Source organism: Acyrthosiphon pisum, chromosome A2 (genome assembly GCF_005508785.2).
Source record: "Acyrthosiphon pisum isolate AL4f chromosome A2, pea_aphid_22Mar2018_4r6ur, whole genome shotgun sequence".
Classification (NCBI taxonomy): Eukaryota; Metazoa; Arthropoda; class Insecta; order Hemiptera; family Aphididae; genus Acyrthosiphon; species Acyrthosiphon pisum.
Window position 1 is genome coordinate 92,853,804 of NC_042495.1, and position 17,646 is coordinate 92,871,449.

The 17,646-nt window shown below is 26.5% G+C and overlaps 3 protein-coding genes across 3 annotated transcripts; 2 read left to right on the forward strand and 1 right to left on the reverse strand.

Annotated features, from left to right (window-relative positions):
• Window positions 1–2,971: 2,971 nt before the first annotated feature.
• On the forward strand, window positions 2,972–6,394 carry LOC100573753 (ATP synthase membrane subunit DAPIT, mitochondrial). The gene is made up of 3 exons (XM_008189929.3): window positions 2,972–3,139; window positions 3,295–3,388; window positions 5,704–6,394. The coding sequence occupies exons 2-3, from the start codon at window positions 3,296–3,298 to the stop codon at window positions 5,794–5,796; spliced, it is 186 nt and encodes a 61-aa protein (XP_008188151.1). The 5' UTR covers window positions 2,972–3,139; window position 3,295; the 3' UTR covers window positions 5,797–6,394.
• LOC100160160 (trafficking protein particle complex subunit 5-like) lies at window positions 5,925–10,098 on the reverse strand. The gene is given in 4 exon segments (NM_001161955.2): window positions 5,925–6,150; window positions 8,939–9,121; window positions 9,362–9,488; window positions 9,553–10,098. Coding segments are annotated over 4 exon segments (576 nt in total). The 5' UTR covers window positions 9,720–10,098; the 3' UTR covers window positions 5,925–6,051.
• A 409-nt stretch (window positions 10,099–10,507) lies between these two features.
• Polr2g (DNA-directed RNA polymerase II subunit RPB7) lies at window positions 10,508–15,603 on the forward strand. Its single transcript, NM_001162052.2, has 7 exons — window positions 10,508–10,581; window positions 10,646–10,755; window positions 11,206–11,416; window positions 11,784–11,849; window positions 13,526–13,597; window positions 15,394–15,427; window positions 15,507–15,603. The coding sequence occupies exons 1-7, from the start codon at window positions 10,570–10,572 to the stop codon at window positions 15,518–15,520; spliced, it is 519 nt and encodes a 172-aa protein (NP_001155524.1). The 5' UTR covers window positions 10,508–10,569; the 3' UTR covers window positions 15,521–15,603.
• Window positions 15,604–17,646: the final 2,043 nt, after the last annotated feature.

Genomic DNA, 17,646 nt, shown 5'->3' on the forward strand with positions numbered 1-17,646 from the left:
TAGTCTCAGATATTTCACTGACTCGTCTTTGTTGTTCATTGGATTTCCTGGTTGTTAATTTATATCAAAGTCAGATTTATGTATTTTCCATGGGTAAATATTTTTGCTTCGCTTTTGGTTGGGTTTAGTGTTAGTTTCCATTTTGAGAACCATAGGGATGATATTCGTCTAGAGAGTTTTGTGGGTATCATATTGAGGATTCAAGAGCTTGGTTTTGTGTTATTATAGCCTTATTACTGCCTGTATCGTCTGCGAAAATTGCCAAATGGCAGTGTTGTGGCGTTAGTGGTTGGTATATCATAGCAGTTGACGTTAAATAACGTTGGTCCTAGGCACTCCTAGCACTGATCCCTATGGAACACCCACAATATGTTATTGTTATTCTTTGTATTTGTGATATATCTGCAGTTTTAGGTAAAATACTTTTGAAAAGTATTTGGTGCTTTGTATTCCAAGTATTTGGAATAAATACTCGAATAGTCGAATACTATAAAAGTATTCCGAATAGGTACCTAAAAATATTTTTGATAAATATATGAAACGTTACCAGTTATAATTTTGATATTGTATGATATTAATAGATATTATTAGAGATGTGAGTTCAGTAAATTTAGTCGGTAAAATTTACGGGTAAAAGTAAATTTACGAAAATTTTACCGAGATTTTTTTTACCATAGAAAAGTGAATTAAGTGACTTTTTAGTTTTTTTAAATGTTTTTAGAAGCGAATAAGTGTTATTTAGGTAGCCAGAGTAGCCAATACGACTATAAAATGCGGAGACTGTATTTTGGTTTAGGTATGATCTATATATACATTAATTTAAAAGTAAACACGTCATGGCGGTCGACGGACCAGTTGTTCGAATGCCGCGCGACGCTCGCTATGACGTGCCGTTTAATCAAATGTCTCTTTTAAGATTTTTAATATTTAAAAAAAACTAAACGTCATATAGAAATTCTAATTCTAGCGTCGCCTTAAACACATAAAACCACACATTTATACGTAAATTAAATTTCAAAAATAAAATGTTTTTTTTATTTATTATTATGTACCTACCTATTGGCGTATTGATGTGTTATTCAATATTCTGCAAACAGTTTTGTTATTTATTTAAGTTATATTGTTTTATAAGAGATGTATTGTTTATTTTATTATTTGTTCTGTTGTTTATTATAAACTATTAGTTTTTAGTTTTATTTTGATAAATGCAATCATATCAAAAACATACAAGTATATGTTGATATTGAAGTTATGTTTATAGTTTAATAGGTACAAGTTTCATGAGTTATTTTACATATTGTTTTCTGTTCTGAATGAAATAAGTAATAGTTTTTTTCCCAAAGAGCCATTTAAAATTTTAGGTACAGACTTAACAGACTTATAGTCAATAGTCATATAGGAATAGGTTATATAGGTTGGTAGGTAAAAAGAAAAAAAATCCTATTTATCCTACATTTGAATGCTCCATTAAAATGTTAAAGAGGGTAAGGAATTTGGTACCTACATAAGATTTATTTGAAAATTGAATAAAAATGACACCTCAACATTTTTTTTCCAAAATTTACCAATTTACTGAATTTTACGTACATTACGTGCATTTTACCGGTAAATTCCACATCTCTAGATATTATTGATTCCAAATTTCTAACTCATAAAATATAAATGTTGTATTTTTGTTTTAAATCAAATGCAAGAGAATAACGTGCAAATTTAATTTTCATACCATAAAAGTATTTCGAATAGTTTCAAAAGTATTCAGAATACATCACAAAATACTTCTGGAAATAGTATTCTAAAAGTATTCGGAATACTATACTCGGAATACTACCCAAGACTGGGATATAATATATGTTATATCTGTAATATCAGATATAATATCTGTTCCTATTCTAGTACTCTGACATGAAAGTAGTCGTAGTGATTTGTTATAAATGACAAGAGTATATTGTAGATGGTATTATATTGGTAAGTTTAGGGTTTTTAATTTTTTGATAAGTCATAAGTCCAAGGAGTCAAACTTTTTCAAAGGCCTAAGATATATCTAGGAAGGCTGTCGTATAGGGGTATATTTTTTTATTTTCGTAACGCTTAGTATGATTTTGGAGATACGTTGTAGTTGGTGGGTTCGAGTTAAAAGAGTTTGAATCCAAATTGATGTGGTGGAATAATTTTTAGGAATAGTTTAATTCTGTGGAGCAAAATTCTTTTTAGGAGTTTTGAGGGGGTTGGAAGTAGACTTATTAGTTATTAATCTGTAATTTTTGGGTGAACTATTTGGTTTTCCAGGTTTGTGTCTCGGGATAATAATTGCAATTTTCCATGTGTAAAATACTCAATACACGATTTAAAATTAAAATACAATAAAAGCCTACGTGTCGAGTCAATCCGTTAAGTTCAAAAATATTAAAGCTACATGATAATTTTTATATGGCTAAGATGTTGATAAAATGTAGAACATGTTCAAATTATTTTGCAGTTGGAAATTCATATAAGTTTTTCATTTCATAGTTAACATTCAAAATTTGAATAGAAGATTCCCGACAAGTTATTTTACATTTTTACCACTATAAAAAAAAAAAAAAAATCACCGGAAAGTTATGCTATTTAAAGCCATAATGAGATGTCTTCAATTGTTATTCATTTATTTTTTAACTATTAAATTTGATTATTTATATATACAAGACGTATGATAGGCGTATGACACAACTACGTCTCCATTCAACATCGTTTTTCGTATGCAATGATTATCTATTTTCTATGGCAATGATTCATTGAATTATTTAAATTCAAATATAAATTATATTGTTCTATGTTATAACCAAAGACCTAATTCTTTATTGGTTTACCTAAATCTTTATAAGTTGATAGCACTGTATGCATATGATTTGCTGTTATCTCGTCGGTCCACCATTTTTTCGGTTCCCGGTCGTCCCCACCACTATAGCGGCCGACTTTACTTTTTACACTCTGTCACCCTGTGTCTCTGTCTTTCTACACTCGTCGCAATATTTTATATTGATAAGGAAATCGACTGCTTAACTCCCAATAAGTACTCCCAGCTCTCGTGCGTGTTTTGTACTTTTGTAAATCAAATTCTGTAATCCTGTTCGTTTGTACGGTTTTTACTACACTAAAAAAAGTAAGTACTCCCAAATATTAAAACTGATTCGTCATATTTGCATGCCTCATAATGGAAACGACCACTATATCCTCCCTCGTGATTAATTTTCCACCTCTGAACTTACAATGCCTTTTGGTATCAATTACTCGTTATTGGGCACTTGGCTGTTTCAGAATGGCACATGAAGAAGGAGACCCAGCTGAAATCGCGAAGTTGACTGGCGTCGGCAAATACTTCAACACTATTACGACCAAGGGGCGGGTTAACGTAAGTACTAATTAAATTAATTGTAATTTTTGTAAACAAGTCAATGACAATTCAAGGTCATGAGTTGATCTTTCTAAAGAAATTCTATACTGCTATTTTGGTATAATGGATCGAAGTATCCAACTATACAATTTATTATGAGAAACATTTTAGTAGTGGTTGCATTAATTATTTTCACTCAACACTTTCTTAAGGTTATTTTGTATGATACAGTAATGTGACAAGTATTTAGCACTTTAATAAAAATATATTGCCTTTGATAACAATGCAGTGAATAAAATTGGTACATTGGTTTTGAAGGTAGCTAATTTTACAGTAGACATACTTTGGTATATAATAATAATAATAATATTTTATTAAAGAAATTATTCCAATTAAAATTTATAATGTGACAGTTTATGTGAGTTGTAAACAGTATTATAATAATATAAATAATTATAATATTTAAAATCATTTAACTTATAACCAAAAACTATTTAATAATAAGAATAAAAAAAGCAAAAGTAGAGGGAAAAACCATACCTATTATATAGTAAAGAATATAAATCATAGAAATATGCAAATTACAAACATTTGGGAAAATACTTATAGTCTATATTTCTACAAGATTTATTTTTAAACTTTATCATGGTAATGATAAATATTTGAATATTGTTGGCATTTCAACACAGTCTGTGTTTGATATTTCAAATTATTTACTTATGGTTATAATAATTATCCATAAATGATTTTTCTTTGTTTAATAAAGAAATTAGTTTAAAATGTTAGATAAAGGTAAGGAACAGAACTTTGACCATTAGTTAGTTTTACAGTTCACCTTAATAGTTAATATTGATGGTGGGCCTATTAAAATAGTTTTTAGTATACTTTTGTAAGAATAATATTATTTTATATCTGATGGCCTAAGAATTATAAACTTATAAAGTAATAATTGAGATAATAAAATAGACTATTATTATTAATAAGCGGGGCTCAGAGCTTTATGCTCTAAAAAATAATTAAATATGTGCATACATAAAAAATCATGTTTGGTGGTGTTTGTGTGTGTGTGTGGGGGGGGGGGGGGGGGCAGTGATAAAAGTATACTTTATTTTAGCACTCCCTGAAATGTAGCCCTAGTTGCACCTATGATTTACAGTCCTAAATATAAAAATTTGAATGTAACAAGTACAGCAAATGATTACAACGACAATAACAATGTATGTGATGTATATCGTATACACAGTTCTTGGTAAAAATTAATCAATTTCACCGGGTCGATTAATTTCAAACAATTCTTGATATAGTAAAATTCAAAATATATGCGATGCGACAATGTTATTTATCTTTCATTTTTTTTCAAATCCATAACATTTGCATTAATATACTTCAAATCTTTAAATATTCAATATCATGTAAACTTAGTCAAATATGCAAAAATATGCAACATACATTTTTGTATATGGATTGTATGTACTATGAAACAAATTTTAACAAATCAGATTTTTAATATGCTGCTTTTTAAGAAATATGCAAATGCATAAAATTCCAAGCCCTGTTCATAAGTAATTAACTTCATAACACAGAATGAACATAGAATACGTAACAAACCATAGGTATTAAAACATTATAATATAATTATACTTACCTATAGATTTATCATCATTATATAATATAAATTAAAAACAATTCAGTCCCTTTAATTACTCAGAAAAATTGTGTATGCAACATTATTCCCAACAAGAGACAAGACTATGTTTATCAATTAAAATTAATATAGCTGTGACAGTGTGACCCAGTGACTATTTGATATTGTTGATTAAGTAGGGGTAATAAATCAATGTAACACTTCTGTAACAAATTAAAATTGTATGTTAACATTGTATAATATTATATAAGTTTTGTGTATTAAAATAAGAAATCATTATTATAAAATCAGGATTGAACTAAAACTAAGATATATATTAGTATAATTACTTGTTTTTAAAAAAATATTATTATTTAGGTATTTTAGTATTTAATTATAATATATTAAAACATTTAGTAACATGTGATAATTTTTCGCATTTGGTGTCCTTGTTTCATATTTTTTTATCATCCACAGATCTACACAACAATTAACAGCTAATATATTAATATAGTATATATCTATTTATATGTACAAATTACAAACCATACTTTTGTATTTGCCTTAACTCTTCCCCACCTCCATCATCAAAGTACAATTTCTTCAAATATACCACTGTAATTAGGCAATAATACAATATGTCAATTTGGTTATGATGTAACATTTGAAATAACAAAAAGTAAACCAAGACATTATATATTTGTTATAGATTGTATGTGCAACCTATGGAACCATCGCTGTTGGATATCTATTATACAAACTGCGCAGCCCAAAAGTAGAAAAACCAAGTTCTTCGTCTTGAATACAATTTTTGATTATTTTTAGAGATGCTTCTTAGATTTAGGTTATGTTTTGATTATTATTTAAGATTAATTTCATATAAAAAGAATTATAATTAAGGAATCATATTAAATAAAGATACTGCAAATGTTCTTTATTTAGTTGAATGTTTATATTGTATTCAGTTTACTTTGGAAGAAAATGTTTAATTTACAACAAATTTATATACATCGTACAGATAACAGCAAAACAAAAATAGATCTTTGATTTAATAATATTAACGTTCATCCATTTGTTTGTCTCTTGTTATAATGTGGTCTTCAAATTTCACCATGTAAGTAGTACCTTTGTGCCAATGTGCAGTGACTTTGGCGTTCTATAAAACAATAACATACAAATAGAAAATAGTTATTTGATCAAGAACTAGAAACAATATACATTTTAGGCATATTGTTAACAAGAAGCTGATATAACTATATAAAAATATAGATAAATAAAACAAGATAGTTCTATTTTGTGTCTACAATCGGTTTTATTATTAATTGATATTTAGAATGTAAAATTACAAATATGACATATGGATAATCGATAATATATTGGAAAATCATAACTATTCAACATCTCATCTCTGTATTTCTATTCCTAATTTTAAGAGGGAAAAAGTTCATGGTAGAAGAATCAGTTTTCCTCGTGTTGCTATTAAATATTTTAACATAAGACCAGGGCTTTGCACCTGAACGTAATCCAAATAAATATTATAACCCGAAACCCGAATTATTGAAAATTAAGTGGCATATCAATTTGTATGTATTTTTTGCAACTAACGTGGCTAAGAAGATAAGAAGATAGTAGTGTAAGCGTGTAACGGATAACTCAGTTTTTTTTTGTAATTAACAATAATTAATTAAAAATTAAAAAAGACCTTAATGCTAGTTGATTGTTTTATTTTATTTCACAATATTCAATAATAGACAATAGTAATTGTGTTGTCGAACATTCTTAATCAAAAATTAATATGACGAAAATATGTTTAGTTAAAAATTAAAATAATATGTAATAAGCTAGAACTTTCTTCTGTGGAAAAAGCACTGAGTAAGTACTAAGTAATAAACTAATTACTAATAAGTATTAATATTTAATTTTATTTTTTTTAATATTTTTCATTATGTTTACTTTAAATATAAAATCAGATTACTATATCAAATTTGCATTCAGTGGCGGCGGGCACAGGCGGGCCATTGCCCTCCTTGAAAAGTCCCTGGCCCGCCCTGAAATTTTATCAAAACTTTTATGTATTAAATATCTTTCATTGTATTTTATTAGCATGTGTACGAGGATAAAATATAAATGCATAGGTAATATGGAAACATTGAAAACACAATTAAGCTATAATATAATATATTACTTATGCCCGGATGCATAGTCAATTTATGTGTCACATAAGACATGTTAGGTTAGGTTGAAAATGGTATATAGGTACATCGGGACCAAGGTTTATGGATTATACTCTATATTATTGGCGATTGAAAGCTCATCAATTATCAGGCCGGCGGGGGGTGGATCTGTAACGGGGAAAATGTAAAATAACATATAAATAATACACAGCGTCCCCGTTACATCTTATCAATTTCAATCGCCAATACTCTACCTTATAATCTATAAACCTTGCCCCAATCCCACTGAATATACGTTATCAATGATTATGAGTGTTATGACTTATGATAACTCTGTTATCGGGTCATTTAATAAAAAATAATAATAATTCTATAAAAAATATATATACAGTTTTTTGAAGCTTTATGAAATAGCATTTTCTGAGGTGTTTAAATTGTGTAGTATAGTAATTACAATTCCTGTTTCATCTGCAGCTTGTGAACGCACATTTGCATGTATGAAAAGAGTTAAAAACTACTTAAGAAATTCTATAAATCATGATTCATGACTTGATGTCCAGTTTAAGTATAATTTCAATTGAGAAGGATGTAGCTAAACAATTGAATATTGAAGAAGTTATTGATGAATTTTCTAATAGACATAAAAATAGGAGGATAACATTAAAATAAATTATAAATATATATTATAATTATTATATTATTATGTATTATTATCATTAGTATTGTTAGATATTCATTTATCATGTTTATAATAAATCATTATAAATAAGTATAGGTACATTAAATTATGAATTTGTAATTATTCCAATACCTATGATTTTATTTTATTATGTAGATAGGTAAAAGTATACTAGGCAGCCGGCAGGAGTCAGGAAATATGGAGTAAAGATTTCACACATTATTATAGGTATTATATATATTATATATTGGCCCTTCAGTAAAATGACGTGCCTCAAATCGGCTCTACCAGGTATAAAATCCTGGCGCCGCCACTGTTTGCATTGAATAAAACCAAAATACAACATGATTTTTTTTTTAACACCCAAATTAACCACAATTAACCCAAATAAATTTTCATTTAACCGAAACCAGAAAAGTGTATTAACCCGTAACACCCGAATTCAATAACCCAAAATTTCTTTCAACACCCGAAACCCGAAAAAATGATTCCAGTGCAAAGCCCTGCATAAGACCAACATTGTGCTAAAGAATTTAGCTATTACTATTTGCAATTTTGGTAATAATTTAAATATCTCTTATATTTAGAATATTAGTAATATTACATTTTAAAATTAAGTTGAAAAGCAGTGAATAATTATTTTTAAGAGAAATGTCACATCGGCAAGTGTTTTCTCCATCTAACATATTAAATATGCTCAGTTTTACAAATATGTAGTTAACTTGTGGGTGTTGGTGATATTAGTGAGGTTTCTCAACTTTTTTATCTGTACGAAGGTAAAGATACATGATAAAAATATTTTTTTACCTTTAAAAATAAAGGAGAACTTTTGAGGACAAAATGAGTATTTATATTAAATAAAATCATAAAATGAGAAAGATACATTCAATGCACAAAGCATTTATGTATATAATGTTGCCAAAGATAAAAATATTTTCTGCTATCTATTTATCCAAATGTTTCAATTTTGTATGTGATGAATTAATATAAATTTATATTAATGATGAATATCACAAGATCGTTGGCTAACTGTAAAGTGCCGACACTAGCAACACTGTAACAGTAAATAGCCATAAATAATTAGTACTTACAAAGCCAGATGAATTAAGTATTCCTTCAATTATGCCTCCAACAAATACAGCACAGTTCAAATTACCTTTATCTTTAGGAACTGAAATGAATTTATTTACTAATGGTTCTTTTTCAATTATATAATAAGTAGAATCATCATCATTTGAGTGTTCCAATTTGTCAGCTTCACGACCAAAGAAACTCTGAAAATTCAATAGTTACGTGACCAAATTGCTTTCAATAACCAACTTGAATTGAGTACTTGAATTGGAAAAATTGCCTAATAGGTTCACTTCATTGAAAAAAAAAATGATTTCAACCCAACCCTGCTTGTTTTTATTAAAGACATAGGTACAAGTTGTCTTTGGGAACGCATATTGTTCATACATATTTTTCAATTCAAGCAAAAAATGGAGTTAATGTTAAAAACTTGGCCATCATACTTTCCAGAATGTAGATTTTATAAACAACAGCATATTCAATAACTTTATTTCGCGTTTGCTATTTTTTTCACGTAGGAAATGTAAATCTATCAATTTTGTACCGACTTCTTGTCCTAAGTCAGACAACCTAAAAAAATGATTTAATTTGTAAATCGAATGATAAAATTAAACTTAAATCTGTAAGTACCTACCTCATTTGTAACTCATTTACTGTGTGAGCCTTCCCCTGACAGTACTGTACCAGTTCAGAAAACATCAATGCGAAACAGTTCATATTTATTTCACCCTTACCTTTGCTAATAGACTTGTCAAGTATACTTGTTTTTTGTCTCATATTTGATATTTGAATAGGGTTCATTATAGATAACGGTAATATAATTATTTATAAACAATAGTTGAATGATTTGGATTACCTTGTAAAGAATTTACGATATATCATAAATAATAATGTATTATGAAGTATATTTAATCTTTTTTCTATGAGTATAATATTGTATTAACTTAAGTCAACTCTTAAACCACGAAAGAATGAAAAAAATTAAATGAAATATTATTATTATTATTATAACTTGATTAGAATTTAGATGTAACACTAACTATGTGTCTATGTAAGATAATTTAAAATTTAATTTTAATCACGAATTCAGGAATATTATTAAAATTAAATAAATATGGATAAAATTAAATATTTTGGAAAAATTGAATATTAATTGATTACCTAACCGAGTCTGAACTTTGAAGTTGTAAAACCACGATTTAAGTCTTAAGATAGTACTATCTGTGGTACTATCGTGTTTAAAACCCAAAATAAAATATAAATTGTATTCAAAGAGGTTGTAAATTAAAACCAGATATTCTTATAGTAGATAAGCCACTGCGGGTGGTGTTTAAACTTTATTTTATTGTTTACAGTTCACAGTTTTTCATAACGAAATAAACGTAAAACGAATTACAATTTATTTTATTATTATAGAGCTGTGTTAATTTTATAGTTTACTCAAGTTTGGTGTTAAAACATATTTGGTTGCATAAATTAAAAATTATTTGGGCCAATACATATTATCTATTTTAAAATTTTGATTATATTTATATTATTATTTATTATCAGTTCTGTGATAGTTATTAAAGATACATAAGTTTAAAGTTATCTATAGTTTTACATCGGGTGTGTAAAAAGCAACTTTGAATTTGAACGACAAAAATACAAAATGTTCTATCATGTAAGTTCACACTTCACAAAACACGTTGAGGAAGTACCTATATTGTATGTATATTTTTATTTAGATCGCACTAGAACATGATGTACTGCTTCATCCTCGGTACTTTGGTCCACAGTTATTAGACACAGTAAAACAAAAGTTGTATCGTGAAGTTGAAGGCACTTGTACTGGAAAGTGAGTAATTTTTAAAATGCTCTTTTATTATACTCTAAATTAAATAAAAGAATGAAACGTAATAACTTCACACGTTTGAATAACTGTCACACTTTGGCACTCCTAATCATAGACTACCTAGAATACAACATAATTTTCCTAATGTTTGACTGAATTTTTATATTAAGATTTAAGAATGGGAGTCGTTGTCGTGCTAAATAGATTAAGAGAGGTAGTATGAGTTTTATCATAGAGTAGTTTTCAGTAGTTTAATAGCACCAATCCTCGTAACAAGCTCTACCCTTGTACGCTTATCATACCTAATTTTCCTTCTATTTCTATAAGTATGTCTATATATTATCAGAAGGGATAATAGGTACAAACTAGTACAATCCTATAGGTTATAAGTTATAACTATAAGTAATTAAAAGTCACTTAAATGTTTTATTTCATCAATTTTATACTTTCAAGGTATGGATTTGTAATTGCTGTAACCCATATTGATAATATTGGTTGTGGATTAATTCTGCCTGGTCAAGGATTTGTTGTATATACCGTAAAATATAAAGCTATTGTTTTCCGACCATTTAAAGGTGAAGTTTTGGAAGCTGTAGTTACGCAACTTAACAAAGTAGGAATGTTTGCAGAAATTGGACCACTCTCCTGTTTTATATCTCATCATGTAAGTTATACATTATTACTTTAAAATAATTAATATTATACTATACTCCTTTTGAAAAGAGAACATACCGGTCGTAGACTAATTTATGTCTGGTGGCGCCCACCAATTTCCAATTGTTAGCGTGATCTTGTGGTTCTCAACGCACCAATTGAATCATTCGACATGCGCGAAAGCGGTATGTTCTCTTTTATAAAAGAGTATATATCTCAAGGTCAAATGAAACAAAAAATAAGAAAATTTATTTATTTAATATTTATATTATTATTATTATTATTATTATTATTACTTAATGATTATCAAAGATACCTTTTGTTGTAAAACATTGAATTAATATTAATTAAAGCCTACTTTTATTTTTTTTTTGCAGTCCATACCATCAGAGTTACAGTTTTGTCCGAATACTTCACCTCCATGTTACAAATCAAAAGAAGAAGTATGTAACATACTCTTGATTTATGCATAAGTACTCAATACTTATACTTTTTATATTAAGGAACAATAAAAAATGTACATTTTATCTTAGAATAGTTCTGAGAAAACCACCAATTAATAGTGTGCAGTCCGACTACTTCCTTGTTTCTCAAGGTGGTTACTTATTTGACACCACTTTTATTTGCTATCTTTGTAAATGGTATTCCAGAAAATTTTATTTTATTTTTATCTCTTTATTTTTGCTGATGTGTGATAATATTAAGTTTTTTCTTATGGTGAGTTAAATTGTTTATTGTTCGCATCTCCCGGAAAGATACAAATTCAATGAATTTACGCAGATAAGTTGGGTCTTTCTTTGAATATAATACATATTAAAATGTCTTATGACTTATTCAAAAATTTGTAATAATAATATAGTCTTTAATAACCTTATTGACCGGTTTAATATAACTGCCTAAGAATAGGATAATTGATTTAGCTATTTTTTTGACAATAAATTATGTTTCTGTCCACACTTTGAAAATATATTATGTAATGCTGTTAAATTTTTGGGCCTTGTTAATCGTGTTGGCGTAAATTTTAAGTAGTCTTCCTCTATTAAACGTTTCATTGTTTGTTCTGTTTTGGGGTATGATACAATAGTGAATTATATTCCTGTTACCACTTACAAGTGGCGGCGTGATTAACTATGTTTTTGAAGCATCCACTTCGTTTAAAAGTAGAGATGTGCATCTAATTGATACTCATTTATAATTCACAAATAATTAATGTACTTTGTATGAATTGGGTTTGGTTGATAGGGGGGGTTAGCCATCCATTTGGTGGGTGGATACTTATTTCAAATAGTTGCTTCAAAGAAAAAATAATTTCACACCGCCACTGACTATTTTTTACAAAGTAATAACTAATAACTGATAAGTGTTAGCTTGAGAGGGTCCATCAGAAATTTATCAATTTATGTGCATTTGTTTTAAAATTTGAATGTACTCCATATTATTACTCTACTGTTCTCTATCCCTCAATTTTAAAACCAAAGCTGATATTTTGTTAATATTCTCTAGATTTTTATCAAAATCTATTAATTTTTGATATAATCATATAGATCAGTGTTTATCAACCTTTTTACTGTGGTGACCCCCTTTTTGAATTTCAATTTTTTAGCGACCCCTCCTCTTACATATATTTTTTTTAAATACTCGCATAGAATATAGATTATTATTAATAATTAATACTAAAATTACTATACATTGTACACGGCATAAAATACATATAATATTATAATTATTTTTAATTAATAAAAAAAAACGTATACCAAATATTTAGAAATATATATAATACAATCAATTTTAATTTATACGCGACCCTAAATAATAAGTTAGCGACCCCCAGGTTGAAAAACACTGATACGGATGCTCCAGTATTTCATATTAGGCAATATCAATTTTGTTTTCCTCCTCGTACATATTATTTAATTCTAGTTTGTCTGTAATTTTTTTTAGATAGGTTAAATCCGTTTTTATATCAATTAGCAAATAATTAATTTAGATGCAAATAAACAAAAGCCTTAGTTAAAATTCCACTTTCCCTATGTAGAAAATAACTATGGTTATTCAAATTATTATTTAGCTTTGTCTATCCTGTATAATAATATACAATAATATTTATTTATGTTTTTAGAATATAGCAATACAGCCTGAAGACACAATAAGATTAAAAATTGTTGGAACACGTGTTGATGCATCAGGAATAGTATGTATTTTAAAATCCATAAGTTAATATTCTAATACTATGAGAACAAAAACTAATTAATAGCATTGGTTAATGAACTTTTATTTACTAAGGATGAATAAACAGAGCTGGGAAAATCCTTAAAAAATTGATTTTTAAAATCCAAGTCCAAAATAGTTTAATAAAGGATTTTGAGTCAATGTTTTCAAAATAAAAAAAAATTGAAATCTACACCTTAACATTCAATTGTCTTACTAAATATTCAAAAATTGAATTATCAAAAAAAAAAAAGTTTTTTGTTAGTTATTTTAATCCATCAATTTTTTTAAACTAAATTTTAAATGTTTTTAATGTAATAATCAAACTAATTATAAAATAGACTGTACACACTATACAGTAGGTACGTTTAGACACCATAGTTTATTAATGATAATTAAATAAATATTATGTAGAATTCATACCTATAGGCCAGCGTTTCTTAAACTTTTTAACTGTGGAACTCTTTTTTTTTTTAGGTCCACCTTTATCGAGAAACCTCTAAGTTTTTTTTATTTAACTTTCAACAATTAGTACCTCTACTTTGTTTCAATAGTTTCAATGTGTCATTTTATGTATAGATTATTTGCATTAAAAATAATAATATTTTCATACAGGGTTATTCTTTTATCATGAAACACTCATTATTTCAAAAAGTATTAATGTTTTTGAAAATATTTTTTTACACAGTTTCAAGTTGTTAAAAAACAACGTTTTTATTTTAAAATCATATTTTTTAAATATTTTTTATTCTTATAATATTTTAAGTTTTTTACTTTTTTGAATGGCAATAGTTTTAATTTCATATTCAAAAGCAGAATATTTTTCTAAGTATTTTGATACATAAAAATTGAATATGAACGAGTAGTATTAAAATATAGTGTTTATGAGCTATAAGTATTTAAAGTATAAAAAAATATTATAAAATAAATTTATTAATTGATAAATTGATATCTGTATTATATTTATTTAGTTCATGTTATAAAATATAAGCTGAAAAATCGATAATCAAAATCATTACAATGGTATTTTAAAGTCAAATCAAAAATCCTAGTATATATCCTTGTAAATAAATATGTTAACATTTAGAATTTGAAAATGATCAGTGTCTTATAAAAATAAAACAATAATCCTGTGTATATTGTAAAATTAAAATTATGCATTCAAGCATTGATTGTATGATATAGTAATAACTAGGTAATTTACAAAAATGTCCGAAATTGTATTTTAAATGTTATAATAAAATACATAATAGAATTGATTTTATAATGTACAGATAAGCCATCCTTTTATTAATATTGGAAGCGGCTCATTGCATTCAACTACTAGGTTCGCTATATCCGTTTATTTCTTAAAATATAAATCAATATGTCAGATACAGTTTAGTTAGGTTTTATATGATGTGTGTATAATAATGTACTTTATCTGTGTATATATATATTTTATCTTATTTTTGATTCTAAACAATTTTGCCAAGGACAGTTTATTTTAGACAATTTTACCCCAAACATTTTCCTTCGGTCATTTTTACATAAATTTTAAAAGTAGGGAGGACTTACTGATCATAATTTATACATATTTTTTAGATAGAACACTTATTTATTCATGAATAATTTATTTTAGTTTGTTAGATAAGATTCAGTTTGTAACATAATTTTGAATAAAAATTTTGACTTATAAAACAATCAATAAAATCAATTTTGCTGTTTTAAACTTTTTAGTTCGTACGATATATTTTTCAAAATGAAATGTTTTTAATTATGAAACATTTGTTTTTACAGTTTGCTATAGGTACATTGATGGACGATTATTTAGGTTGGTACCAAATTGATTGTAAAAAATGCTAATCAAAGTTATATTATTATTAATAACAATTGTTTTCCTATGATTTCAGGATTAATCCATTAAGGCAAGGACGCATCAAATCAATTTTTTTATATTGTCTACTGTACATAATAATGTATAAATAAAATAAACTTAGTATTTTTAAATGTGTGAGGAAGTTGTTTTCCTTGCCCACTATTAGAAAACATATGAATAAAATTCAAGTTATGTCTCAAGTCTCAAGTAAAAATGTACATCCAATTTGCTTACATAAACATATAAGAAATGATTGTGATGATTGGATCTGTTCTTCTAACTGAAAAAAAAACATCTTATTGTATCTCTAACGTAACATTGCAACTGAAGTATGAGCTCTACCGTTTTTGCCATTCTGCAGCAATATTTAAATAATATTATATTCAAAGTGGATGATGTTAAGGTAGTTTTAATAACAAATTAAATAATACTCAAAGTTAAGTGTATCATTAAAAATTATTATATTATCAATGACACTATAATCGTCGTTTGGTTTTTATCACTTACAAATGTATGTTTTTAAATTTTGTTCCTTTAAAATATAATTTTATTAATAAATGCATAAAGGTCCCCACACATTGTGGCGGTGGCACTAAATTCTATTGTCTTGGCTTTCCCGCCGTGGTGGGAGGTGAAATGTGTCATTATAAATTTCTAACTGAAAAATTGTTTACTAAATTTTAAAAATGATCATGACTAAAAATTGCTCAAAAAGTGTAAAATAGTTTGAATATTTAACTGTGTATGGAAAATGCTAAAATAAATATTTGGTGGACATTTCAAGACACTATTCATTTTGGAAATGCAAGAAAATATCAAAAATCGATTAATGGAAATTTGATAATTTACCAATGTATATCAAATATTGTAAAAATTATACGTTCAAGCTAAAGACTGGAACCTTAATGATTACAACGGTTTTGGTTTCGGTTAATACCGATTTTAACCCTTATTATTTTACTTTTAAAAAAAAAAATGTTATCAGTAAAGTACTAAATAAAAAAATTAACATTAATAACCTCTATTTAGTTACAGGTATTTGTAATTAAGTGTGAATATTTCAGAATTTATGTAATATTAAAAATAATAAATTTTAATAAATAAATACATTTTAATAATTAAAATAAATAAAAATAAATTTATGACACACATGAGTGACACATGTTTCACTTTGATATAATACTTTATAAGTTATATATAAAAATATAAATTTAAATAATATATATCGGTAATGAAGACGGAAGAACAGTTCATTAGTAGGTACAGTCGAAGTGTCCTACAGATCATAGACCATAGAATAGAGTAAAGAGTTAACGGTACCCATATTAGGTTAGGTTATTTAATATTTAATATTATCAATGCAGGCATATTAGTAAGGTAAAAATTATAATTTATATGATAACTAACTTTGAATTCTGAAACACTTACCTATAAGTTATAAACATCCAAATTACTATTATTTTCAGAAATTCTATATCAGCTATTGTGAATTGCAATTTGCGATTCGATAATATTGATATCCATTACATGGAAATTAAAATTTGGATTTTTGGTATTTCTTTTATGACAATTCTGTGGTACACATAATAATATTATTATTTCTTAGCATTGATAAATTTTTATAGGTATACGATTTTATAATTATTTACTATTACTAATAAATAATAACTATGTATGTATAAAACTTATGTGAAAAATTCTTTTATAATTTTTATCTTAGCTATGAAAAGAAAATCTTACATTTATCTTACATACATTTTCATGGCTATTAAAAGCTCAAAAAGAGTCAAGATTGTTTGGAATTTGGAAAATGGTCATTTTAAAATCTGATGAAAATTTCAAGTATCTAGGATTATTCGTTTTTAATTATAGCAAAATTTTATAAATTGATTGATGAAAATTTGTTAATTTACCAATGAAAATTCAATATTGTAAAAATTGTAAATTTAAACGTTCATAAAAAATTAATATTGGGTACTTTGCGATAAACTTTTTTTTTGTTTAAAGTAGGAAAATTTCTAACTGAAAATAGTTTGAAAATGTTCAAAATTTGAAGTTTAAAGCATATAAAAAATAATATCGTGCCCATATGTACCAATCTTAAGTATTTTTTTAATTTACATTAATGAAACTTATATAAGGCATCTTGCAATCAATTTTCAAGCTTATTTACT

Bases quoted from the DNA above. Each gene is read 5' to 3' on its own strand.
- LOC100573753 (XM_008189929.3), top strand. From the start codon at position 3,296: ATGGCACATGAAGAAGGAGACCCAGCTGAAATCGCGAAGTTGACTGGC. The intron at 3,389-5,703 runs GTAAGTACTAAT...TATTTGTTATAG, and splicing joins CGACCAAGGGGCGGGTTAAC to ATTGTATGTGCAACCTATGG.
- Polr2g (NM_001162052.2), top strand. The intron at 10,756-11,205 runs GTGAGTAATTTT...TATACTTTCAAG, and splicing joins GAAGGCACTTGTACTGGAAA to GTATGGATTTGTAATTGCTG. The intron at 13,598-15,393 runs GTATGTATTTTA...TTGTTTTTACAG, and splicing joins GTGTTGATGCATCAGGAATA to TTTGCTATAGGTACATTGAT.